Raw genomic sequence first — 25,716 nt, 5'->3', positions numbered from 1 at the left:
TTTTTTTTTTTTTGTAAAAAAAAAAGGCCCGATTTAAGTCGAAAGAATTGTTTGCAATTTAAACATATTTCAATTGTTAACAGACAAATTTATGTGGATGCTATCCAATAATATATAAATTTTGATTTACAATTGAAATATATGTGTATATACATATATATTAATATAGATATATATATATATATATACAATGTATATATAACAAAGGGGCGTTCTATCAATAACCGCTTACAATTGACCGAACTGCCCTAAATCGATATACAATTTGTATATTAGCAATCGAAATAGAAAAATGGATTAATATTAATAATAAAAAAAAAAAAAACAACGTTATATCTATATAAAATATATGACGCTGCATAACATAAGCTTCACTTGCTGGGGTGGGAGGGGGGCTGTTATGAATTGTAAGTATCTAAGGCTTAACTCAAGTGCATATTACTAGGTCTCGTTACTCGCGGCTCTTTGCTCGCTACTCTTTACTCGTTGCTCGTTGTTAGCAACTTTACACGCTACTCGCTGCTCTTTACTAGCAACTTTATCCGTTCTAGCTCCTGAACCCCTTGCTCGTTACTCGATATTCGCTACTTTTTGCTCGTTACTAGCAACTTTACTCGGTATTTGCTACTCGCTACTCGCTGCTCGCTGCTCGTTACTTTTCATATTGAAACTCTTGCGAGTCAGACTCTTCGCCAGCAGCCAGTACCTTAATGACAGCGCCTTCTGTCTTATCTTCATCCTTTTCGTCATGCGATTGACTCTCATCTTCCGACTCCTTCATGGACTCGATGGTTATTTGCGTATCCTCGGCACAATCATCGGCATTTGTGGCATCCACCTCAGCTGCTGCTGTTTTCTCTGCCTTATCCACCGCATCCGAGTCATCGGCATCTGCATCTACATCTGCATCTCCATCCGCATCGGCATCGGCATCTCCATCCGCATCAGCATCCGCATCTCTATCTGCATCTGCATCTGCATCAGCATCGGCGTCCGCATCGGCATCTGGATCGGCATCTGCATCATCTTCATCGTCATTGTGTTTTTTCTCCTCGTCGGCCTTGGTCTCATCTTCTTGTTCACTGTCCACATCCATGGGCTCCACATCGGACTCAACCAATTGCTTGGATTTCTCCCGTTTCTCTTTCGCTTCATCCAAGCTCTGGTCTTGCCTATCCTTGTCCACCGCCGACACAGTAGCTGATGGTGTACGTTTTGTGCTGCTCGCTTTGCCCGCTTCGGATTTGGCTGACTTTGGTGATTTAGCGACGGATGCCTGGCTGAAGCTGCGCTCCTCAATGTTCCGATTAATGTCAAGAGCAATATACTCGAGCCGCAGCTGTACGCTCTTCTGGAACACCTCACTGTTGGCGCTGGACACAAGATTGCTGCGCACCTCCTCGATGCAGCCCTCGAGCACCTTGTTCACCTCGCTCGCCTCCCAATCGCTATCCAGATTCTGGGTAACAATCAACAGCGTGGTCAAATTCTTGAGCAGCGTGACCATCCGTTCACTTTTAACGACGCCCTTGTTCATCTCGTCGACGGTTTGGCTGGCCTTGGCGCGGCATTCCTCGCGCAACAGCGTCGGAGATATCATGGCCTGGACATTGGGATTGCGGGTGAGGCTGCTGGACAGCTCCTGCACCTTGGTCAGCTCGTACATGAGATCGCCATTGAGCCGTTCGATAAATATAATGTTGGAGGCATAGCGACGCTGGAAATCGTCGCGAAATTGACGGCGACTATGGTCGGCGACCTCCTCCTGGCCCATCAGCTCCCCCATGGCCAGCTCGGCGGTGTCGTTCATTTTGCTTAGCCGCTGAATCTTTTCCTCCTTTAGCGCAATATAGTTCTGCAGCAAGACCAAATGCTCGAGCAGCTTCATTGGATAACCATGGTGTCGCACCAGTTGCATTCTCATCGGACTCTCACCGATGGCATCCTGTCCCAGCAGCGGATCACTCTTGTTCAATTTCATGCTCAGCGCATTCCGTGCCGCTGCATTGTTATTGGCCAGATGCTTTTGCGGTGTTGTCGTCGCCGGATTGTTGCTGTTCTGGTTGCTGCCGGCGGCGACAAGTGGATGACGTTTGCCCTGAAAGCTGCTCGCCAGGTTTGTGGTGAAGCCCAAATTGGTGGTGTAGCCCATGTTGTTGGTCTGATAGATGCTCATCAAGTTGGGCCGAAAGTCTTTGGTGAAGCTGTGCAGCGGCAGCATCTCGTGAAAGTTCTCGGACACAATCTCATAGTCCGGTATCGACTGTGTGCCCAGGCCGGGTCGCTCGAACGTGACACGATACATGGCATTGAGTGAATCATACGCGGCCACTGTGCCCGCAAAGATGCCGTCCTGCGGCGCACGCAAACGTGCCGTCACCTTGGTGCCCAATGGCAGCGGCATCGGTATCTTTTCGGGCATATCCGCCAGCAGCAGCGTGTCCTTGAGCTCGCCGGGCTTGCGGCACTGCAGCGTGCGCATTAGCTGGCGCTTTCGCTCCAGCTCGCGCCGCTCCTCGTGAAAGAAGGCGGCCGAACAGCGTCGCGGTCGACCCATGCGTCGCCTGATGTTAACCCATTCGTGGCGATTCAATTTCCGTGTACCGAGACGCGGCGCCAGCTCATTGACATGATTAATGAAATCGTATTTGCAATCGAAGAGCGGCTTGTCGATGTACGAGTAGAACCATTCGGCAATGGCCCATTTGTGCGCCTTGGGCAGCTTGAGCAGATTGCGCAGGCGCAACCCAATCGATTGGCCCAAACGCTTGTTGGCCAGTGCCTGGGCCTCCGCTTTGCGTATGGCTTCCTCGGCAGCGGCAGCAGCCGCAGCAGCTGCGGCGCCCTTCGTTCCACTCGTGGCGCCACGACCAGGTCGCAGATGACCCGCCAGCTGCGGATGCTGCTGCTGTGAATGCTGCTGCTGTTGTGCCTTGCTGGCGGATGTTGGTGTCCCTGGCAGCTTGGCCGGCGTCTTCTTATGCTTGCCCGCGGATGTGGGCGTGTCCGCGGTGGCTGGATCTCCAGCTGAGTTGGATGTGGAGGCGCCATTGTTGCTATCATTGGAGCGCATATAGCGTGAGACGACACCCTTGCGTTTCTTAAGCACCTTGGAGGGCGTGGTCAGCAGCTTGCTGGGACTGTCGCCGGAGCCGCGCGCCGAACCCTTTTTGGGGGCGAGACTCACGCGCAGCGGCTTATCATCATTGATGATGTTCTCGTCATAGAAGAGCGGATTGGGCCTGCGTATGCGGGCGGGCATGCCGCGTGCGTTTAGCGTTAATATGGGCGCTTTTTGGGTCTTCGGTTTTGGTGGCGGAGCGCTGCCCACGCGCTGCAGTCCGAGCGTGGCCAGGCTGAAGGCAGGCGGCTCCACTTGCTCATCGGGATCGCTTGCCTCATTGCTGTCCGGCTCCGGTTCCGGCTCTGGCTCCTCCTCCTCATCCTCATCATCCTCCTCGGCGTCATCCACATCCTCAGTGTCCAGATCATGGTCAACGGTATCGGCATCCTCCTCTTCGATCTCCTCGTCTAGTCCGTGGTGTTCGTGCTTTTGCTCAGTTTCGCTCGTTTTGACGGCTTTGCTTTGGTTTAACGGCTGCGCCTTGCTGTTGCCCGCTTCCATCACCTCATCCTCGTCGTTGGAGACGCGCGCGATCTTGCGCAACGCGGCGGCTGCCTTACGGGGCCTACCCCGTTGGCCGGTGCTTCTGGTCTCCGTTTCGGGCATTTTCGCCAGCTGTAAAAATTTAAAAAGCACTTGATTAGCCATTCTTTATAATTGAAACCTATTCAAAAACTAATCGAACAGATGCAGGACCAGGACATAACCTGCAGTCCTTCTAAATACAGCTACCTCCTTGAAGATACACACACATACAAATACACACACACACACATACAAGCTCAACTGTGATTCCTCTGCCCTTGGCAAACCGTCAAGGAAAACGCATTCTGGTTTAGCTTCGGAGCTTGTTGTCCGATCATTATGAAATTTTCGGACTTAAACTGTGATTTACAAAAGTTTGCTCACAACTCTGCCTCTTTATGTGCTTCTTCTATATGGAATGAGCCACGATAAAACTGAGAGAGAGAGAAATTGAGAGAGAAAGAAGGGCAGAGTAGAGGGAATAAACTTAGAAATACGTAAGTCTCGTTTAATTTAATTTAAAAGTCAGCTAAGCTAAGTTTTAAGAACAAGAAATAAATGTAGAAAGAGACAATCGTTGATGGAATACCAGCTAAATAATTAATATCTTTGTTTAAATATAAGTATACGACAAATACCTTGAACTTTCCTTAAGCAAAAAGCTTAAATTCACAAATTGTTACAATTCTACATACAAACATTTGGGATATTCCCTTATAAGAACTAATTGGAATTTAATAACAAACACAACTCAATTAACTTATGTTTTGGTTGACTTTATTTCTTGCATGTATATATATATATATATTTTATATTTAATTTTTTATATTTATTTTTTCGTTCACTATTTCATTTTGCGTAATACTTTGATTGAAGGACCTCGAATATACACATACATACACATATTCGTAATTCAAATTAAGCACAAATACAATTTATTTATCTTTTATGTCATAATATATATATATATATATATATATATATATATATATATATATATATATATATATATATATATATATATATATATATATATATATATATATATATTTGTGTAGTAGTGTGTGTGTGTGTGTGTTTAGCCTATTCAAAACATACAGATATAAATACAGGTAAGGGACAAACACAATTGCGTGTGTGTGTAATATTGCTAAGCATTTTTTTTTTGCATTTAATTTTTCTCTTAAATTGAATTCAAGTTAAACTTTAAAGTTTGCTAATTGCAAAATTAATAACAAACAAATAGATATATATTAGGGCGAAAAAGTAGTAACTTTTTTTTTTTTAACTTAATTTATATAAAAACAAAAAATAAGTGTTTTTTCTTTTAATTTTTCTTAACTATTTTTATGTTTTTTGTTTTTTTCTTTCTTTATAAAGTAGCAACTTTGCGCAATACATGTATTTTGTTGTTGTTTTTGAATAGTTGTAGATAGATAATAACAATACATTAGGTTTAACAAATATCAATATCAATAATAATATTAATTATAATAATAATAATAATAAGAATAGTAATAATTACAATAGCATAAGTAGTAATAACAGCATTCATTCTTTGTTTGTATTGGTTGTAGTTTCTTTTCTTTTTTTTTCTTTTTGCTTTAGTTTTCAATTCCATTTTGTTTAAACAAATGTAGTTGTGTTTTTGTTAAGTTGTTTTCGGTCGCATTTTTTAGTTTTTTTTTGCTTTCCTCTTTTAATAATTTATAGTTTTTTTTTTTTTTATATGTATATATTTTTCTTTAACAAAACAAATAGCATTTAGCTTCTCTTAGATCTACAGAATACACGCATTACATAAATATTTTACAGCGAAGTTCTCAACTGCCGAAAACCAAAACAATTTCCGCATATCAAATAATATTAAAAAAAAAGTATGGTTAATGATAAAAGAAAATTTACTAAAACAAAAAAAAAAAAAAAATGTCGAAGGGAATACCCTCTATAATATGCTTTGGGCAAATCGTTTTGGTTATCGAAAGTCTGTTTTCGGGCGCTGTTTGAATTAGTTTTTCTTCTATTTTGTTTTTTGTTTTTTTTTTTTTTTTTTTTTTTGGTTTCTTAAACAATGCCAGGAAAAAACGTTTTAAAATCGCACAAAATACAATTAAAATACATATGTATACAAATACAAATATTTATATATATTATACATAATAAATAACAGTTGGTTTTATTTTCTCATATTTATTGGGTTTGACTGCTTTTTTTTTTTTTTGTAGACTTTTTATTGTTTACTATTTATTTGTTGTCTATTTATTGTTTTAGTTGATGATCGTGTCGCTCGCTTTTGAAGCCCGCGTTGTTGATTGCCTAAATAGTATGCAGCTCGGCTGCTCAGTATGTGGCCTAACGACGTTGACTCCGCTCTATTCTTGGGACTATCGATGGGTGTTTATCGATAAATCAATAACGATGAATGTTGATCGACGAATTGATAGCAATAAATGTTGATCGATAGGTCGATAACGATGAATGTTGATCGATAAATCAATAACGATAAAAGTTGATCGATAGATCCATAACGATACATGTTGATCGATGAATTGATAACAATAAACGTTAATCGATAATACCTAATGTTGTTCGATAAATCGATAATACTTAATATGTTGATCGATAAATCGATAACGATAGGTGTATGCAAGTGAATATTATCGATAAATCGCGATCGATAGTCGTTGAAATGAAACTCGTTGTTAATCGCTCGCTCGAAATTTTAAACATTGAATCGCGTCTCAGAGCCATCCGCCAGCATAAGCGTCACGGTACGATTATTAATCCAGACCAGCTTGGCCAGTCGCATCGGATTCAGCCGCGACACATCCGGTATGGGCGCCGTCGAGTAGCCCTTGGTGCAGCGCGTCTGCGACTGGCCGAGACCAAACATGCCGGTGCTCGTCTGCCAGAAGGACAAACGATTCTCGGCACACGAATAGGATACCAGATATTTGCCATCGGGCGAGAAGGCCAACGAGGTGATCGGATGCGTATGGGCGGGTATCATTTGGCACTTGTTCTGCCTCAGCTCATAGATGGCCAAATTGCCGCTATTGGCGCCGACGGCAATGCGTCGTGTTTGGCCGCAATGCGAGATTTGGTTGAATTTGCAGATGGCCGGGCACAGCTCGGCCAGGCCGCGACTCTTCAGCTCATTGCTGTCGACGCAGTGCAGCGCAATGTCCATGACCTCGACCAGCAGTCCGGCAATCTCCGATTGCATTTTATCAATTAGCATCTCCACACATTGCAATATCTCGCTCTTGGCCTTGTACAACACAGACTGGGTCAACGGTGTATTGATTGATTGGGCATTCTGTTGCATCGTATTGTAGCGAGCCACCTCCCGGGCCATGGTTGTGATGAAGGCCGCCGGCCGGGCCGTGGCGATCAGCCGGAGCGCATGACGCGCTGTGCGACAAGCATCCGCTTGCGGTGTCAACGGCAATTTGTAATTTAAATTGGGCACCTCCTTGCCCTCGCACGAGATCTCCAGCAGGCCAAGCAGCACCTTGGACACGTCCAGATAGGGCTCCCAAACGGTGAAGCCGCGGCCCAACAGATCGATGGCCGCACGACGCAGCGGCGTATATTGCGGCAGCTTGGGCGATGGCGGCGCGTACAGTAGATGGGCCAGCGCCATGGAGGTGAGCCGGGCCAGATTGTTGGCAATGCCGAAGCCCTCGACCACGGAGGATTTGCGACGCTCGTTGGCATGGCCCCCCAGACTGATGCTGCCCCGATGATTCGGCGACTCCTGCGATATATCCTGACCGAATTCGGCGCCAATAACGCCCAGCAGTATGACGGCGGTGGTCTGTTTGCGCTTCAGCTCCGACAGACTGGACGGCTTGCGTATGATCTCCTCCTCCTCCTCCTCATAGTCCTCATCCTGTTGATCGCCGGAGCCGCCAATGCCAACGCCTGTGCCGCCGGCAATCACCTGGCCGCCCGACAACGAGCTGCCGCCGTTGCCCACTAGAGAGTTGGGACCGCCAGCACCACCAGAACCACCGCCGCCAGCACCGGCGCCACCTCCGCCGGAGCCGCCGCCCGCCTGACTATTCGCCATCTGCTGTGCGCCGACAATGGGCTCGGTGTGCGTATAGAGCGGCAAATACTGTGCCCAGCTCTCGACGAGCTGTTTGCGTCCCTTCTTGCCCATGCGGGTGAGCTCGCCGAGCAATATCTGTTGGGCTGCTTCGCGTATCTCGATGCAATGATGCTGCCAGCGCTTGACCATCATTTCGACCTGCGGACGCTTGAATTTCTTTGGCTCCAGAGCCTCGATTTTGTCGGGCAAGAGGAAGCAATGGTGTGTGGACAGCAGGCTCCAGCCTTGCTTGATCTGTGAGGTGTGATGGGCGAGCAGCTCCTCGCGCTCCTCCTCGCTGTTCAGCGTGGAATCGGCACGCTGGGCCAGACGCTGCAGCTTCTTGTGCTTCTCGCTGTCCGGCAGAAATGAGGCGGCGCTCATGGACATCAGCGTATTGGACATGGCGACTAGTGCCAGTATGTGATTCGATGTCAATGTGGTGCTCAGCTCCCAGTGCAGACGGGATGTAAATATGGCCGTCAAGTGCTCCAGACGCTGCAGTTCCTCGGGCAGCGGACGCTTCTTGGAGCTGGAGGGTTGCTGGAGCAGTCCCGGCGGTATGGCATAGTTATTCTGCCAGGTGGGCAGCAGCAGGGACATGTAGCCCGCCTTGGAGAGCACACCGTACGAGATGGGCACAATGGGACGCAGCAGACCCAGCTGGGATTCGCACACCTTATCCAGATGCGGATCGAGGCCCCAGGAGTGCAGCAGCGAGAGCAAAAGCTGTGCCACTTCCATGACATGCGTCACCTCCATTTTGGATGCAATCTTACTCCTTAGATCTTGCGGCTGCTCCTCGTGCGATTCGACGGCCTTCTGCAGGCTCTCCACCTTGGCCTGCACCTTCTTTTCGACAATTTCCGTCTTCTCTTTGAACTTCTGGACCAGTCCGTGCTTGTCCTTGTCCTTGAGTATCTTCTCCACATCGACAGCCTTGTTCTTGACCTTGCTGAAGAAGTCACCGATCTTTTTGCTCGCATCGATGTGCATCGATTTGCCATCCTTGGGATGCTGCAGATGCACACCGAGCGCCTCCAAGGCGGCGGGCGTCATCTGTGCATATTCCTCGCTGTGCAGCTCAAATATCAGGCCCTCGATATCGAAGAAGAGTATGTGACTCTCGGCATCCTTGGGATTGGTGCGCAAACCCTGTATGACCAGCGGATTGCTGCGATGCTTCATCAATAAATCAATATTGCCCTGATTGTGGCCCTGCAGCTGTTGCAGCTGATGGATGCCGCGCTGTGTGGCATGCCGTATGGCGTTCATGTTGCGCGACTTGAGTCCCCTAAAGAAATGCACCGCCGGATTGGCCATGCCCATTTCACTGGCCGAATTGGCAGCACCGCTGCCCGAATTGCCGCCACCGGTGCCGCCCTCGTCCAGAGCCTGTTCATCGCAGGCAGAGAGCACCTCCTCGGCAAGCATGCCATGGAGCACACGATCCAAGTGACCCGTTTCCATTTGCCATACATAGACGCTGCCATCGGAGCAGCCAACAATGAGAAAATCATCAAGTGGACGCCATTTGATGGTCACAACCGGAAACAGATGGCGACTCGCTAGCGTAACGCATTTGCGCTCCTGTAAACTAACCAGGGTGACCGAATGATCCGAGGCCACCGAGCAAATGCATTTAAGTATACGCGGACTACAGCTCTCCGGCGGCACGAGCAGCTGTGTTATCTCACCGGCATGCACACAGAACCGATGCAACAGACTGCCGCTGTACAAATCCCATAAGCACACGGCGAAATCAATGCCGCCGGAGAGCAGATGGGATTTCTCGTAGCGCGGATGCACCATGGACGGGCACAACAAGCAATTGACGCGTCCGCGATGCCCATACAGTATCTGATGCGAGGGCCAATCACTGAAGTTCTGCTTAATCCCCACGAGCAGCTGCATCATAACCGTCTGTGTTGCCGGCACAATCACAATGCTGCCATCCTCGCGTCCAATGACCAAACGGCTCTGTTGTGGCAAATAAATGCTGGATGTCAGCTTCACCGGCGACTCCGTGATGCGCGACAGCTGATCGAGTATGCCCACCGGCGGTGGATCCATAATCGACCAGGCCTCCACCAGCGAGGTGCAGACATGCGGCTTCTGTATGCGAGGCGGCATTTGCTTCGCTTGCAATATGCTAATGTTATCCAATGGCACCTCCGGCACATTCCATACCGATATATAGCCCTCGGAGTCGCCGCGCAGCAAAAAATGTGTCTGCTGACCCATCAACAGCTTCATGGCCGGCGGGCACGAGAGCACCTTATCGCCGGCATGCTGCAGCACATAGTACAAATAGGGTGCATCGCGTACGACGCTCTTGGAATGGAACTCCTTGTTATCGGGTATACAATTTGCGGGTAACTTATATAAATATCCCTTGCCCTCATCCGTCCAGAGCATAACACGATCTGAGGTGATAAAATCGCCGCCCTGCCAACGTTCCCGGGCCGGGGCTATAACCGAGCAGAGTACGGTGAAGTCGCCGGCATCGTAGATCTGCCAGTATTTGGTGCAAACCAGGAGCACAGTGCGCTGATTCTGCGCGCAACAGTTCATGGTGATGGCATTCAGGCAGCGGATCTCCTTCGACTCATTCTCATAAATGGGCTCCGCGTGCTTGTTCTCGTTGCCTGTCAATGTCCAGACCTTGACGGTGCCGGTGGTCGTGATGGCCAGCACAACATCATCTTTGCGACGCATCGGACGCAGCACATGTATGGCAGATATCCAATCGGGCTTCACCTTGGAGCTGAGCACATAGATCACCTCCAGGCTAAACGGATCCATGACCATAATTTCGGCATAATAGCCAATGCAGAAGAGACGCACATCCTCGCTGTTCGCGGTATGATAGCTTTGGATTTGTGTATGCACCTGGGGCAGCTTGACAGCCTCGGTGCACTTGCCATCGATCAGATCCCAGGTGCACATCTCACCGTTCTCCGATGAACTGACTAGAAAATTATTCTCCGGCAGCAGCGAGGCGCGCACCAGGCACAGCACTGGCGCCGAGTGGCCAACGAGCAGGCAGCGTGGTGACATCTTCAATGTGGCTGGCTCCACTTGCCACAGGCAAATCTGTCCATCGTAGCAGCCGGTGACCAGTGTGCATTGATCGTCCGACAGAAAGACGCTCGATATGCAGTGCGTGGGCGCTGTCGGACCCCACAGCACCACAGGCACAACCAGATTCGTACTCACCATGGTTTTATGGTACTAACACGAGACCAAACCACGACACCAACTCCGACTCCAAGTCCGACTCCTCCTCCTCTTATGCTGACGATGTTCGCTCTATGCTGTGCGTGTGTATCTGTGGGCAAATAACGTTTTCGCCTTATTCTTGTTGTTGTTGTTGTTCTCTGTAAGAATTTATTAGTAAACATTGGACCACAACGTTGCTTGGCGGGGCTACACACTCGAGTCTGTGTGTGTGTGTGTGTGTGTGTGTGCGTGTGTAAACATACAGTGAATATTTTTGATAGTGCACCAAATCGATTTTCAAATGCCCTCCGTATGTCGTTTAAGCTCATCTTCAAAGTGATTTTAATATTTGGAATTGTAGGAAATTCTGACAAGGATTCAATGTGAGGAAAGAGTAAGCATTCTTCCTTAAAACTCTTCCGCGATTCTTAATTGGAAAACTACAATTTCTCTGAGTCAAAGAGAGTGCGATTTTCTCTACCGCCTACGAAGTGGAATGTTAACTGATAATGCGATATCTGATAACAATTTAAATTGTTTTAACTGAAGCTAATCTCGAGAGCTGCTCCAAAAATAACAATAATGTAGATAGGTGGAATCTTTACGGATGCGACACAAGGAGAAAATAGACCAAAAAAATAAAAAATACATGATGATTACGTAACAATTTTCAGGTCCAGCTAAGCTGGCAGCGAAATGTTTACGGATGCAACACAAAAAGGAAGATATTGATTAGCTGCGTTGCCAGCGTAATGTTTACGGATGCGGCACAAAGGAGACGGAACAATAAACGGCATATGGAAAGTTGTTAGTCATGTGGCTGCCCTTTAAGCTGGAATTGGAATAACACATTTTTTACACACACTCATTTCAGCCAAAGTGACTATAAAAATGTAAAAGCTTTTAAAATAAGCCGTTTGTTTTATTTAAAACAATTTAACTGTAGTCGCAGCAACATATGTTTTAGTTTAAGCGAGAGTGCACCATAAAGATACATTACTGTAAAGACTTAGGAGAGATTGCAAAGTCAGCGTATTGAATATCAAAAGATAAACACGACACACACACACACACACACACACACGCACGCACACACAGGCACACACACATGCACGCAAACAAACAAAATTGTGTTATACAATTGAGGCGCTGGAGACAACCTTGCGGGTATAAAAAAAAATACGTCCACCCTCGCAACGCCACCCGCCCTGGGCAAACAATATGTGACCAGGATGAAGAAAAAAAAAAAAAAGTAAGAAAAACAACTGCGTTTCGAGTTAATTTCTCGACAATAAAGACAATATATACACACATATGTATGTGCACAAGACAACAGAGTAGCGCAAGTAAATGGCAAGTGTGGCCGGACAAACAAATGGATGGATGGACAGCCTAGCCAGACTGTCACATATATACTCATGTACGTCACCAGCAGCAGCAGCAGCAGCAGCAGCGGCAGCAGCAGACGCGCGCGCAGGCAATTAGCTGCAGTAACTGAGACAATATGGCAACTACATATGCTAACTGGACACCACAGATGGAGCAGAGCGCTCATCAAATTCTATAACATGCTAAATTAATTGGAGATGACGACGCGTGCGTTGTGCATTTTGGGCTTGAAAAATGATTAAAACGGGCTGCCCAATTGGGTTGCAAACACACGCACACACACACACACAAACACAAACACACAGAAGTGTAGACCCGCCAATAAATAATAATTGTAGATAACTTAGCATTTAGCTAACATTTTGCTGTTGTTGTTGCTGCTGTTTCCGTATTGGTTGGCGCGTGATGGCCTCCTCTCCCACTCCACTCGTTTCGCTTGGGTGTTTTTGTTGTTTTTTGTTATTATTTTTTTTTTTGTTTTTTGTATTTGCAGGGCCTGCTATTGATCCTGATCCGAGTACTGCTGCTGCATTTTTGGTGTTGTGAATAAGTGTTGGCTACCACGCAGCGCAGTTATGGAATGTCGTCGTCGTCGTCGTCGTCGACTCACGATTCTAATTTGAATACACTCCGTCGATTGTTATATTTTATATATATATTTTTTTTTACTGCTGGGCCCCGTGTGTGGCTGTCGCTATCCGTTCAATTACAACACACACACATATATACACTGTTGTTGTTGTTGCTCTTTTTGTTATTGCTATCGCGATTAGCGATTTTTCTCATATGTATTTATACTATTTTGCCCATTGGGGGATTTCGCAGCTATATTATAACACTTTCGTACAAATTGTGGTTGTACTGTTTTGACTCAAGGCATATACATAGATATACGTTCACTTTAACTATCACTTGGTTTTCACTTTGTATATTCTATATGTTTTTTTCTATTTTTTTTTTATTTATTTTCTATTTTTTTATTTTGGTGCACACGAAAATCTGCTGAGCACAGGAAAAAGCAATGAAGATATCGACCGTGGGCTAAAAATTGTCGATAAATTGCTAGAGTTGTCACAACGCCCAACGACACGATACATTCATGCAATTTTTGATTGGGTGACAACTCTGCACTACAATTTTGATATTTTGCTTAAATGTCATTGTTTTTTAGCGTTTTTTATTGTTTCAACGCACATTTCGAACGGATGAAATGCTTAAAATACATTTAATGCAAATATTGCGTACTCTTGCGACCTTTACTGACTTTTTTACACATGCTTAAAACGTAATGTCGTTACCTATTGTCCAACGGACAACGCAGTCAACAATGTACATGCGCTTGTCAAACAAGAATTAATTCATTTTGAGCATACTTATCATATATTAAGAATAGCATGAGTGTTTGCTGCAACTTGCTAGTCTATATTACTTAAAACACATTTTGAAATATGAAAGCACATATGTAAATAAACAAACACACGCTTGTCAACATGAAGGTAGCTGTTGCTGTTGTTTTCTTTTGTATTATTAACGATTTAATCACAATGGAATAGTAAACTATAAACAGAACTGTGTACTTACCGTCTAAAAATGTTTTGTTTTGTTTGTTTTTAACTTTTGCTGCACGTTCTTTTAAATTTATGACAAAATGCTCTTGACACACACTCTTTTGAATGGCGGCTAGAAAAGAAAACCAGCGATGAGTGTTATGCTGTAGGGTTGCTTAACGTATATACATCGATTTATCGAAAATTTTAAATCTTTGATAGCTCAGATTTCAATCAATCAGATATCAATCAATTTCAACAGATTGATATTGTAGGCCAAATATTTATCCATTAATTAATAATTAATATAAAAAGCGGGCGGTAACAATATTAAAATTTTAAACCAGAAACGCCAGTCAATAATATTGTATATTAAGCTACTGTAAACAACACCTAACATTCCTGTTTGTCCTCGTCTCCAATTAGCATACTGTAACCATTTATCGAACATATTCGAGTCTGGTAGCACCACAGTGCGGAGCAGCTCTGTTAAGTGCGGAGCAGCTCTGTTAAGTGAAAATAAATAACAAATGCGGCGGCTGTTACAAAATAGCAATGGACAATTATTTGTCACCCAAATTGTGTCCAGGCACGCAAGCAGCAGTGGCGCTAGCTCCCACGTCCACAAGCCACAAAAGGAGCCGCGAAAACAACAGCAACAGCAGCCTAAGGCCACAACAACACAAACAACAGAAGCGGTCAGCAGAGAAGATAAATTTGGTGCCAAATATTGCATGGGCCTGGTGGAGTAAGTAGAGCCACATGGCGCATTCCCTGCCACACTACTTAACAATTCTACATAAAATTGGTACAGAAAATTCGATTATGAGAACTATTTGACCACTCTGCTACTGCCAAAGGAGCTACGTCCCGCGGCATTTGCTCTTCGTGCCTTCAATGTGGAGGTCTCCCGCGCCGTGGGCGCCCAGGTAAGTGGACAAAATATGACGCACAGTACACACAGTATATAAACGTAATTGAGTGCTTGCAGCTGAGTGAGCCACAAATAGCTAAATTGCGGCTTAAGTTTTGGTACGATTCCATAGACAAGTGCTTCGAGCCAAAGTCAAGTAGTTCCTATGTCAAGGATCAGCCCGTGCTGCGCGAACTGCGACGCACGGTGGGCACAACCAAGCTGAACAAGCTATATTTACGCCGTCTGGTTACCGCACGCGAGCGTGCTCCCAATCAAGCATTCGAGACGATACGCGAGCTGGAGGACTATGCAGATCAGACCTGCTCATCGCTGCTGCATCTGCTGGTGCAGCTGAGCGGCATACACGATATACAGGTGGATCATGCTGCCTCGCATTTGGGCAAGGCACAGGGCATTTCGATGCTGTTGCGTGCCATACCGCATGCCGGACGCCAGCAAGCGGTTTGTGTGCCGCTCGAGGTGCTGGTGCGGCATGGCGTCAGTCAAGAGCGCATCCTGCGCAGCCAGCGTGATGACAAGGGCGTCGAGGAGTGCATCTTTGAGGTGGCGAGTGCGGCCAATGCACACTTAAAATTGACGCGGCAGCTGTTGCCGCAAATGCCGCGGCTTGTGCGCAAGATATTTCTGCCAGCCGTGCCCACTGAGGGCTACTTGGAGCGCTTGCGCCGGGCGCGCTTTCAGTAAGCGACAAAAACAAAAATAATGAATTCAAATATCAATTTAAACGTTTTCACTCTGCATAATTTCAGGCTTACGCATCCGAGTTGCATCAAACGGGACACCATGTTGCCGGCGCGTCTCTTCTGGAAGACGCTGTTTAACAAATACTGAAATTGAAATTATCATTAGTGTACGGGCTGTTGAAATTTGTTAATTATTAAAATCAATTAGCTAAAAAGCGTTCATTGAATCTGTTACCAAAGGATCGATAACAGAATCGATGCCCAACACTGGCGACCAGTGTGTATCGATGCCTTGTAGTTGCTGCTGTTTCTTGAAAGTAGCGCGTTGTGGATTTTTTTTTTTAGTTTTTAGTGTTAGAGCAAAGAATCAAAATAAAACATATGAAATGTGTCGCAATTTTTAAATGAATGTTTCTTACAAAATAATATTAATGTACCCATTGTGTGTTATTGCAAATATTTGCAAACGGAGCCGTGCGCCAGGCGCACTTCGAATTCCAAGCACCGTTCTAAGTCTAAGTGAACCAAGCAACAATAATAAGTAAATTTGTATTCATATCAACATTTTATGGTAAGTTCAAAATAATACAAACTTTAAATTGATTGTTTTTGTGCAGGTTCAACTATTATTGAATACGCGCCATTTTTTTTTTCAGTACATGCAAATACAATAAGAATTTTTTTTGCCGCTCTCTATGTTTCGTTGCTTCTACAAAATTAACGGATATTTATTGTGCCCTCTCTCGCCCTCTCTTTCATCCACTCACTGCAAACCTAGCTCAGAGCTGGTCGGGCAGAAGCAAAGCGACAAGGATAGACAAACGCAATAAAGAAATACGGTTACTTCTATACAGTGGCGGCAAATTCCAATAAGAACAGAGTAACCGAACAAAAAACAAAAACAACAACAACAATTATATACAAAATTAGCGTAAAGAAAGTGAATAAGTAATAAACGGGCACAGATTAAATGAAACAAGCTCAAAAGTCGTACATAAACATAATATAAAATATACAAAAAATACATAAAAAACAAAAAAACAAAAAATAAAAAAAAATTTAAATAAAAAAATTAACATAAAAAGTTTTAAAAACACAAAAAAATTAATTAATTAATATAGTTTTACTTTAAACGTAAGCGACATCAACTGCTTTGAGCCATTTTTTATACACAAACTCAAAGCGCGGCCCAACAAATAATTATACTACAAATCCGAATGCTTCCTATGTACACGAGCCGAGCAGAAATGAAGATCTTTGCCACAAATGTTGCTGTTGCCGGCGTGGCGGAGACGGCGGCTGCTGCTGCTGCTGCAACGACAGCAACAACAACAACGCAACAGCAGCAACAACAACAACGCGAATATCGTTGTAGCGCCCAGGTCAAATTCAATAAATACAACAACAAGGCCAACAACGTGGTGCGGCAAACCAAATACAACAACAACAACAGCAGCAGCAGCAGCAACAACAGCAACAGCAGCAACGCGGACAATAAACATGCCAAGCGCCAGCAACAACAGCAGCAGCAACAACAGCAACAGGTGCACTACAACAACAACATGCACAACTTTACGCGCAAGAAATATTTTGGCAGCAACAACTACAATTGCAACCAACAGCAGCAGCAGCAGCAGCAGCAGCAGCAGCAGCAACAGCAACAAGAAGCAACAGCAGCAGCAACAAAGCTGTCTAACAACAACAACAACAACGTGATGAAAAATCAAAATATTATTGAAGAAATAAGCTGCAAGCATAGCAGCGACAGCAACAACAACAGCAGCAACAGCAGCAGCAGCAACGACGGCAACAACAACAGCAACAACAATGTTGTTGTTGTCACAAAGCAGCAACAAAAAGCGAACAACAGCAACAACAACACCAAGAAACGCAACTCGCTGTCATCTTCGGCAGAATCGAGCAGCTCGTCGGCGTTTTATCACAGCTGCTCCGAGTCATCAACAACGCCGGCAGCCAACAACAACAGCAGCAACAACAGCAGCAACAATGATGACCGCCAACAACAACCGAGCACAGCAACAACATTGGCAACTGCAGCAGCAACAGCAGCGGCAGCAACAAAGCAACAACCAACAGCAAACGCATTGGCGCAACAACAGCAACAGCAACAGCAACAACAACAACAGCAACAGCAACAACCACAAATGGACAACAGCAACAAGACGCAGAGGTCGAGACAACAACCGTTGTGCTTCTGGAAGACGAGCTATCCACAACAGCCCACAATGCAGCAGAAGGAAGTGAGCTAACTGTTAAAACAAAGTCCTTAACCTAATACATAAGGGTACAAATTCCAGGCCAAAAAGGGTTCCATTCATGCTAGGAAAGGCAATTCATTTGGAGAATTCTAGAATCATGTTAGAATTACAGAAGCTAAAGCAACAATAGTTTGTTTAGCTTGAACAGTGAAAAGTCCAAATAATGCTCGAGCTCTGTTTAAAAAATTTCAATTTAAAATATTAAGCATGCTATAAAACTCTCTTGCATTAAAGAAACTCGAGCAATATTTTGGCAGATGCCTTTAACATTTGAATCGAACAGCAGCTGTCTCTAAACCCTTAAGCCGAACCGGTTCGAACCCTGAACTATGAATCTTTAATCGATTTTTTTAAACTTAAATTAAACAATTCGTACTTGGTTAAATAAAAAGTCTTGACTCAAACCCAAAGCAAACCTTGACCCCCAAACTTGAGATTTGGGAGCGACCAGTTTTGGGTTGAGCTCAAATGTAGCCCGCATTTCTCTATGAAAATATTTACAGCGTCCAATATTTTCAGTAGAGCGGGCAGTTATATATATAAAAAAAAAATTGATTTCTTTTATTTAACTAAAGTCCAGGCTTACGAAGCGTAGCTCAAGGTAAAGTTAGGGTTCGAACCGTTAAACGATTATTGCCCTATTCTTCCATTCAAACAGTTCGCATGACTTACACTCAAATAATTGCCATAAAAATAACTATTTAAAGATTAATTCATCAAAACTAAAAGTTTCATTTATTCTTATATATTGTTCGTTTCCTCGATCGGCCCCGGAATTACCCATATAAAATATACTTGCAGATTCTAAGGAAATCGAAATGAACTAAATCCGAGCTTAAAGAGACTTTGATAGGCTTAACTTGCCGAAAGCTCATAGAATAAAGCAATAATCTATTGTATTTTCGATACTCGTAAAGAAATTACCCGGCATTGCACGGCTTAAATTAATAACGATGAAAATGCAAGTTAAAGCGAAATCGTTTTGTGTATTTAACGCCAAGTTCTACTCTACTAATTCAAGTGGAGCTCGATCCCTTAAATTCGAGGCAAGCAAAAGTTAATTGTTAAACATTATTGTGTCAGCAATTAGATAAATATATACAATATCTGCAAGCATATTCAACTCTTTGGAATACCAAAGTTAGTCAACTTTTGATTGCTTTACTATTAACATACACTTAAGTATTTCGCCCGCTTGCTACAGCAGCAGCTGGAGGCGGCGCTGGCCACGCAAAAGGAAACGGAGCTGGCTCTGGCAGCAACAGCAGCAGCAGCACCAACATCATCGGGAGCCGGAGGAGCAACAGGGGATCAGCAGCAGCCGCATTATTATCCATATTATTACTCACAGCCCAAGCAGCTGACAATTGCATCGTTTCTGCAAAAGGAGCTGCTGCCCGATGCGGACAAGGCCAACCAGCAACAGCAGCAGCAACAGCAACACCAACAGCAGCAGCAACACAAGCAACAGCAGCAATCGGGCGCCTATCAGCAGCGTTATCGCAACGGCAACTATAGCTACAACCACAACAACAACAACCACAACAACAACAACAACCACAACAACAACTATCAACAACAGCAGCAGCAGACGCACACACATCATGCACAGCAGCAACATCACAACAATCACATGCACAACACGCACTTTCGCCGCAACAAGAAGCTGCACTATAGCAACAGCAACAACGGCAACGGCGGCAACAGCAGCAGCTGCACGCCAGCAACAGCTGCACAGAATTCAATTGAAATTGTGCCCGCCAGCAATTATAATGGCGCACATCGGCGCATGCAAAATGTTGCTGTCGCTGGCGGTGCTGCTGCTCAAATCAATCATGTTGCCGGCAAGAGCGGCTACTATCAGCTGCAACATCAGCAACACCAACATCAGCAGCAGCAGCAGCAGCAACATTATCATCAGCTAATGTCTGGCAGTGGCACGCCCACAAGCGCCGAGCATCAGAATTTCTATAATCTGACCTATGTGAATGTGGACGTAGATGTGCAGCCGCCGGCAGCGGCAGCAGCAAAAAAAGCAGCAGCAGCAGCAGCAGCTGCAGCGGCAGGGACAGCAGCAGCAACTGTTGCTGGCATACAAATGGCAGCAAAGTCCGTGCCAGCAGCAACAACAGCTGCAACGACAGCAGCAGCAACTGTTGCAGCTGCAGCCAATCGCAACAACATGTTTTTGCAGCCGCCGCCAGCGCTGCAATTGGCCATGCTGGCGCCAGGCATATTATCGCCTGCGCCACTGACGCCGGAGGCGGTGGCTACCACGCCCACAAACATGATAAGCTGCGCGCAATTGGACGAGGCGATAACAGCAGCAGCAGCCAGCAGCACGGCCAACAGCACCAACAGCAGCAGCAACAGCAACAACAAGAATGTGGAGCTCTCCGGCCTGATGACTGTGCCCAGTCCCAGCTTTGCAGCGCTGCCGTTCATGCTGCACCAACAACAACAACAACAACAACAACAGCAGCAACAGCAGCAACAGCAGCAGCAACAGTTGTTCCCAAACAAAGCACAACAGCAACAGCAGCAGCTCTTCTTTAGCTTTGGCGATGGCTATAACAATGCCGCCGCCGGCGCCTGGTCACATGCCAATTCGCCTTGCTATCCGGCGGCCGCTTTTGGTCCAAGCCCGAGCAGCATTTCCAGCGGATCAGGGCACAGTCGCATTCCCTCGCATCGCGCCGTCTCGCCCGCCTCGTCCACGTGCTCGCTGGCAAGCGAGTCGCAATGGAGCAGTCGCAGTCGGTGGGTGTTGAACAACATATAAGCATTAGTATACCCGGTATACCCTGTAATTATAATGTTAACCAGATAGACTAGCCTATATTGATCCCAAAGACAATTCAAGTCCTGTTTGTCGCATCTGTCTTTCAGTTCACGTTTATTTATAATAATATACCCTGTACATACTGTCGAGGATCTAGTTTGGTTCAAGTTTCCGATTACACTCAACTTTAGGCTAAAATCGATAATTATCGATGTTTAGTCCCAGTTTTTAGAGCCTATATCACGGAATTTTGAAGGCAGCGATTGCGTTAAGCTAGAACGCACTGGTCGGGAGTGCCCGACTAGCAGATACCCTAAACCCAGAATAGATTACTTTCCTCATTCCGAAGCTATGCGAGAGTCTACATACTAAATTCTAGATCAAGCGAGAACAGAATATCGCTAAAAATCGGAATCGATTTCATGGAAATGGGATAAGCGATCGATGATTTGCAAAAAACTTAAACTGCATCCCAAATTTGAAGATTCGAACTCTTATAATTTGCGAGATCGAAGCGTTTATAAATTCGGAAGGACAGGCAGACAGGAATATTTATAAAGATATGTTTTATGTGTGCGGCGACAGAACTCCCACCAAATATTACACTTTTGATTATTTGATAATTGCCTCTCATATTTATCCTACGCAGATTGACGTCGTCGGAGCTGTTGTCCGTGTCGCCGACGCCGCCAGCCACGGGCACAGGCACCGTCACGGGCAACGGGCCCGCTGCCATGCCAGCACCGAGTCAACAGCTGTCGCCACATCTGGTAGGATCGCCGCATATGCCCGGCATTGCGAATGGCTTGCATGCATTGTTGCCGTTTGGTATACCGCCGCCGCCGGCACCAGCAGCGCCGCCGCCGCCGCCACCGACGGGCACACACAATCTGCCCGTGAACGGGGCATATCCGCATTATTGTGGGCCCAATTGCGGATGCGGCGGCAGCGCAGCCTGGCCGGCATCCTGGTATGAGCTGATCTTGCCGCCGGATCGCTATCTGGACCATGCACGCAACGTGGAGCTGACCATGCAGCCGGAGCAACTGATCTGTCATTGCAAATACGACAATCTGTCGCTGGACATATGGAAACGGTTTCGTGGCGCACAGCAGACGCACGCCAAGTTCAAGCTGAAGATGCGTCTGTGGCGTTATCTGTTCATCGGCATAAATGTGAGTGAGGTGGAAACAAATGCTATGCTCAAACGCTTAACATATTTATACTTATAGCAGCTGATGTTCTCGCGCTATCGCATCTGTTTGGTCGGGTCGACCATAACCGGCTTTGGCACGGACTCCTCGGACATCGATATGTGCCTGTTGCCGGAGCAGCAAACGCATCAGCAACAGCAGCAGCATCATTATCACAACGAGCTGCGCGCCGAGGCACTCATGATACTCAATCTGTTCAATGCTGTCCTCAAGGAAATGGGCAAGTGCCACACAAGTTAGCGCATGACTAGTGCAGCTTAAGCCCACGATAAATCTCTGCTTAACGCGCTTTCAAGCTCACTTAAGTCTAAAGAGTTCTTAAACTCTAATTGGTATTTGTAAATTAGTCTTAACATGCTAGAGAAGCTCTTGTAGCTCTTGTTAAACATTTCTTTTGAAAGCTAGTCCAAGAAGCTTTTACTTTAAAACTCACTAAAAGCTAAAAAAGCTCTTCAATTCTAAATAATTATTTGTTAATTACTCTTAAAGCTCATGAAATGCTAGAAAAGCTTTGTAGTTCTTGTTAAACATTTCGTTTGTAATACACCCAATTTGTCTAACTTAAAAGCGCCTTGAAAGCTAATCCAAGAAGCTTTTATTACATTAGATTGTTTTGTTATTGTGTCACATTCTCAAAAGCTTTTTGATAGCTGCTAAAGCTTTTCATTTAATCGTATGCTTAGCTGATTTCAAGCAACAATTATCAACTGCTTCATTAATGATCCCATCTTATTGCAGAAGCTTTTCAGGATTTCAATTTAATTGAGGCACGCGTCCCGATCCTGCGTTTCAAGGATCGCATCAACGGCATCGAAGTCGATCTCAACTATAACAATTGTGTCGGCATCAAAAACACATATTTGCTGCAATTGTACGCGCAGTGTAAGTACTTAAGATAGATTTTCCACAGAGAAGTAATCGCCCGTATTTCCACAATCGATATTTATCGATCACACTCAGAGATTTTGTATTTTACGAAACCAAATGTATCATCTAACTTATATCAGACATGCAATTTAAGTTAATTTTCTCGATAATTCACTTGTTCTAAAATCGATAAATATCGATTATTAACGTCAGCTGCTTTGAGCATATCCTTAGATAACAATTTATTTAATCCCAAAATGCGCATTTAATATTTCGTAAAAACATCAAGATTAAGAATTCCTTTTTTAATATTTCGGCTAATTTTCCAAAATCGATAAGTATCGATAAATCTTTGTCTTTGAGCAACTCCAGAGGCTATCACAACTTATCAGAAGATCCCTTAAACCAGAACAACTTTGAACCTGGAAACTCTTGTAAACAAGTCTAACGTACACCTTGATTCCTGCAGTGGACTGGCGCACCCGGCCGCTTGTCGTTATTGTCAAGCTGTGGGCGCAATATCACGATATAAACGATGCCAAACGGATGACCGTGTCGAGCTACTCGCTGGTGCTGATGGTGCTCCATTATTTGCAGTATGGCTGTGTGCCGCACGTGCTGCCCTGCCTGCAGGCGCTGTACCCAGAGAAGTTCAATTTGGGGCAGCAGGAATGCCTCGATCTCGATCTGATAGAGCCCATCGAGCCGTACCAGACGCACAATACACAGACCCTGGGCGAGCATCTGTTGGGCTTCTTCAAGTACTACAGCAACTTTGAGTGAGTTTGTGAGATGAAGAGGGAAGACGATGCCGATAAATCTATATGTGTATATAATGCTTACAGCTATCGGAACAATGCCATATCGATACGAACCGGCGGTATTTTGCCCGTCAGCGCCTGCCGTCTGGCCAAGAGCCCCAAGAACGACGTGCACCAGTGGAAGGAGCTGAATATTGAGGGTGAGCTGTTCGCTAATCATTCGATTTGACAATTCAATTTGATGCCGATTGCTGCTTCAATTTGTTAGAACCCTTCGATCTGTCCAATACGGCGCGCTCCGTCTACGACTTTGCGACCTTTGAGCGTGTCAAGGCGATATTTGTGTCGACGGCGCGTCGACTGGAGCACACATTGGACTTGGCCTCCATCTTTACGCCCATCCATTACACCCAACGCCCAACGCCCATGCACCATCAGCCCCTCCTGCATCTCCATCCGCATCCCGCCCACAACAATCATCCATCAGCCCATCAGCATCTGCTGCACGCCCGCAACTCCGCCACGACGGCGCCATCCAAACTGGTCACAGCGGGCAGCTATGCGGCGCCGCCTGCCTCGCATCTGGTTTAGGCGTTAAGCCACATCGTATGTGTGCGGCATCTCTGGATGATATGCCTGCTTGTCATTGAGCCGGGCATTTCATACAATCCACAGGTCAGTTGTAGTTGCAAAACTAGGTGTGAATCTCAGGCTTAGGTTCTACAGAACGCAAACAGTCAGAGCTTATATTATAATCTGTTAGTGCACACTAGAACAATTCATTGCGGACTTGCTCAACACTGTTCAGAAAAATACAACCACCTCGCTGACAAATGGGAACTTGTAAATCTCTAACGATCTGTTTTAAAGCTTACATTCAAAGATTTATTCAAAATTAAAACACGCATTTCACGGATTTTAGAAAATCCACTTGCAGCATCGGAAAATGCGCGGAAAACGCATATTTCAGCTGATCGGTGTCTAACTTTAAAAGCTCTATATTAAAACTCGTCTGAATTTAACCCAATATATTCTTTTTGCCCATTTTCAATGGGTTCAGTGTAAAGCACCTCGCAGAAATATCGAGTTACCTATGTAGAAAATGGGGGACTTTGAAGATCTTAGCTACAAAAGACGAACGCACAGACAAGCTAATGTTGCTTCCCATGCTTCAGTATCAGAAATTTCTCAATGAATGTCACATGTAAATCAGAGATCAAAGATCGTGCAAGGGTTAAAAATGCCAAAGAGGCACTCGAAAGGTTCTGTTTGAGGTTCAAACAACGCTTTCTGCCTTAAGGATAATTATATAGATAATTAATTATGTTCAGAACTAAGACTAGGCTTAGCAAGGCTTCAAGACTGTGTGGAAGCCCAAGATTCTATAACTGTGATATGAATAGAGATTGTCAATGTAAAACTTATGTAGAATAATATTATGAATGCCTGTATCCGTGTGCTAAGTTTACGCGTGCGCAGTTAATTGTATAATATATATAATATATATATATTTAAATATTGATATTCAATTATAAATTCAATACGTAAATATATTCACAAATAGCTGTGCACGTGTAGACCGCACTCGACAATATATTTCCAAATCTCTGAAAGAGACTAATACAAATTCGAGCAAACCATCCAATTATAATATAATATGCATCTCTTACAGACCTCACTCGCAAATGCAAACATATTCATCAAAATGAAAATCGATATATATATATATACATAAAAAAGATAATTATTGTTAAACCCTTTGGCTACAAGTTTTCCAGTGCATTTTGTAAATTCAAATTCAATCACACTGAGTTTGGATACCCTTTCATATCTCAACTACATATACACACATATATATATATATAAATAATTCTTGTCCAATGTTCGCTATTTAAATTATATCAAATCGTAGCCCCGCCCCACCCCGTCAATGTAATTGTTAAGTTTCTTTTTCTTCTATTTTTTTTTTTTTTTTTGTAAGCTTGCCAATTATTTTTCCACATGCATTTCCCATTGGGCATGCATTTTGCTAAAGCTTTTAAGACAGTTAGTAAATCGAATCCTGAAATGTGAAAAATGTGTTAATAAGCGTAAGAGCTGCAGAGATGGAAAACCCAACCATATACAGAATGCAACCCAACCAATGTCTTAATTATATTAATCCACACGAAAAATACAAAAAAAAAAAAAATAAAATAAAAAGAAAATGCAACTTTCGCTTAAAAATTGTTCATTTGTTTTGCAAAATTAAATGAAATTCTTTATTCAGAACTCATTCAGAACTTGTTTA

At 44.7% G+C, this 25,716-nt stretch overlaps 4 protein-coding genes across 10 annotated transcripts; 2 read left to right on the top strand and 2 right to left on the bottom strand.

The window, feature by feature from the left end:
• Window positions 1-23: 23 nt before the first annotated feature.
• Window positions 24-14,079, bottom strand: mip130 (Myb-interacting protein 130). The gene is made up of 2 exons (XM_002056874.4): window positions 13,938-14,079; window positions 24-3,739 (listed from the first exon to the last, which is right to left on the bottom strand). Exon 2 carries the CDS (start codon window positions 3,728-3,730, stop codon window positions 653-655), a length of 3,078 nt encoding a protein of 1,025 aa, XP_002056910.1. The 5' UTR covers window positions 3,731-3,739; window positions 13,938-14,079; the 3' UTR covers window positions 24-652.
• On the bottom strand, window positions 5,179-13,395 carry Rbcn-3B (WD repeat-containing protein Rbcn-3B). Of its 2 annotated transcripts, none has more exons than XM_015170116.3 (2): window positions 12,716-13,395; window positions 5,179-11,125 (listed from the first exon to the last, which is right to left on the bottom strand). In XM_015170116.3, the coding sequence occupies exon 2, from the start codon at window positions 10,965-10,967 to the stop codon at window positions 6,372-6,374; it is 4,596 nt and encodes a 1,531-aa protein (XP_015025602.1). In that variant the 5' UTR covers window positions 10,968-11,125; window positions 12,716-13,395; the 3' UTR covers window positions 5,179-6,371. The 2 variants fall into 2 exon arrangements, with proteins under 2 accessions (XP_015025602.1, XP_002056909.1); XM_002056873.4 differs by having other exon boundaries at window positions 5,179-11,076.
• Window positions 14,080-14,378: 299 nt separating the features above from the next.
• On the top strand, window positions 14,379-15,920 carry sicily (NADH dehydrogenase (ubiquinone) complex I, assembly factor 6 homolog sicily). Its single transcript, XM_002056872.4, has 4 exons — window positions 14,379-14,651; window positions 14,718-14,832; window positions 14,895-15,520; window positions 15,590-15,920. Exons 1-4 carry the CDS (start codon window positions 14,434-14,436, stop codon window positions 15,669-15,671), a joined length of 1,041 nt encoding a protein of 346 aa, XP_002056908.1. The 5' UTR covers window positions 14,379-14,433; the 3' UTR covers window positions 15,672-15,920.
• wisp (wispy) lies at window positions 15,806-25,701 on the top strand. 6 transcript variants are annotated; one of them, XM_070207329.1, is made up of 10 exons: window positions 15,806-16,094; window positions 16,180-17,784; window positions 18,986-20,562; window positions 21,234-21,759; window positions 21,820-22,033; window positions 22,537-22,680; window positions 23,135-23,444; window positions 23,511-23,626; window positions 23,695-24,101; window positions 25,099-25,701. In XM_070207329.1, exons 2-9 carry the CDS (start codon window positions 16,741-16,743, stop codon window positions 24,015-24,017), a joined length of 4,254 nt encoding a protein of 1,417 aa, XP_070063430.1. In that variant the 5' UTR covers window positions 15,806-16,094; window positions 16,180-16,740; the 3' UTR covers window positions 24,018-24,101; window positions 25,099-25,701. The 6 variants fall into 6 exon arrangements, with proteins under 6 accessions (XP_070063430.1, XP_070063429.1, XP_070063427.1 ...); XM_070207328.1 differs by having other exon boundaries at window positions 15,809-16,094; window positions 16,302-17,784; window positions 21,817-22,033; XM_070207326.1 differs by having other exon boundaries at window positions 15,809-16,094; window positions 21,817-22,033.
• The last annotated feature ends 15 nt before the right edge of the window (window positions 25,702-25,716 follow it).

This window comes from Drosophila virilis, chromosome X (assembly GCF_030788295.1).
Source record: "Drosophila virilis strain 15010-1051.87 chromosome X, Dvir_AGI_RSII-ME, whole genome shotgun sequence".
NCBI lineage: Eukaryota > Metazoa > Arthropoda > Insecta > Diptera > Drosophilidae > Drosophila > Drosophila virilis.
Note: the sequence above shows the minus strand (reverse complement) of the source record. Positions and strands in the feature narration are given on the sequence as shown.

Bases quoted from the DNA above. Each gene is read 5' to 3' on its own strand.
- mip130 (XM_002056874.4), bottom strand. From the start codon at position 3,730: ATGCCCGAAACGGAGACCAGAAGCACCGGCCAACGGGGTAGGCCCCGT.
- Rbcn-3B (XM_015170116.3), bottom strand. From the start codon at position 10,967: ATGGTGAGTACGAATCTGGTTGTGCCTGTGGTGCTGTGGGGTCCGACA.
- sicily (XM_002056872.4), top strand. From the start codon at position 14,434: ATGCGGCGGCTGTTACAAAATAGCAATGGACAATTATTTGTCACCCAA. The intron at 14,833-14,894 runs GTAAGTGGACAA...GAGTGCTTGCAG, and splicing joins CCCGCGCCGTGGGCGCCCAG to CTGAGTGAGCCACAAATAGC. The intron at 15,521-15,589 runs GTAAGCGACAAA...GCATAATTTCAG, and splicing joins TTGCGCCGGGCGCGCTTTCA to GCTTACGCATCCGAGTTGCA.
- wisp (XM_070207328.1), top strand. From the start codon at position 16,741: ATGCTTCCTATGTACACGAGCCGAGCAGAAATGAAGATCTTTGCCACA. The intron at 21,760-21,816 runs GTGAGTGAGGTG...TTATACTTATAG, and splicing joins ATCTGTTCATCGGCATAAAT to CAGCTGATGTTCTCGCGCTA. The intron at 23,627-23,694 runs GTGAGCTGTTCG...TCAATTTGTTAG, and splicing joins GAAGGAGCTGAATATTGAGG to AACCCTTCGATCTGTCCAAT.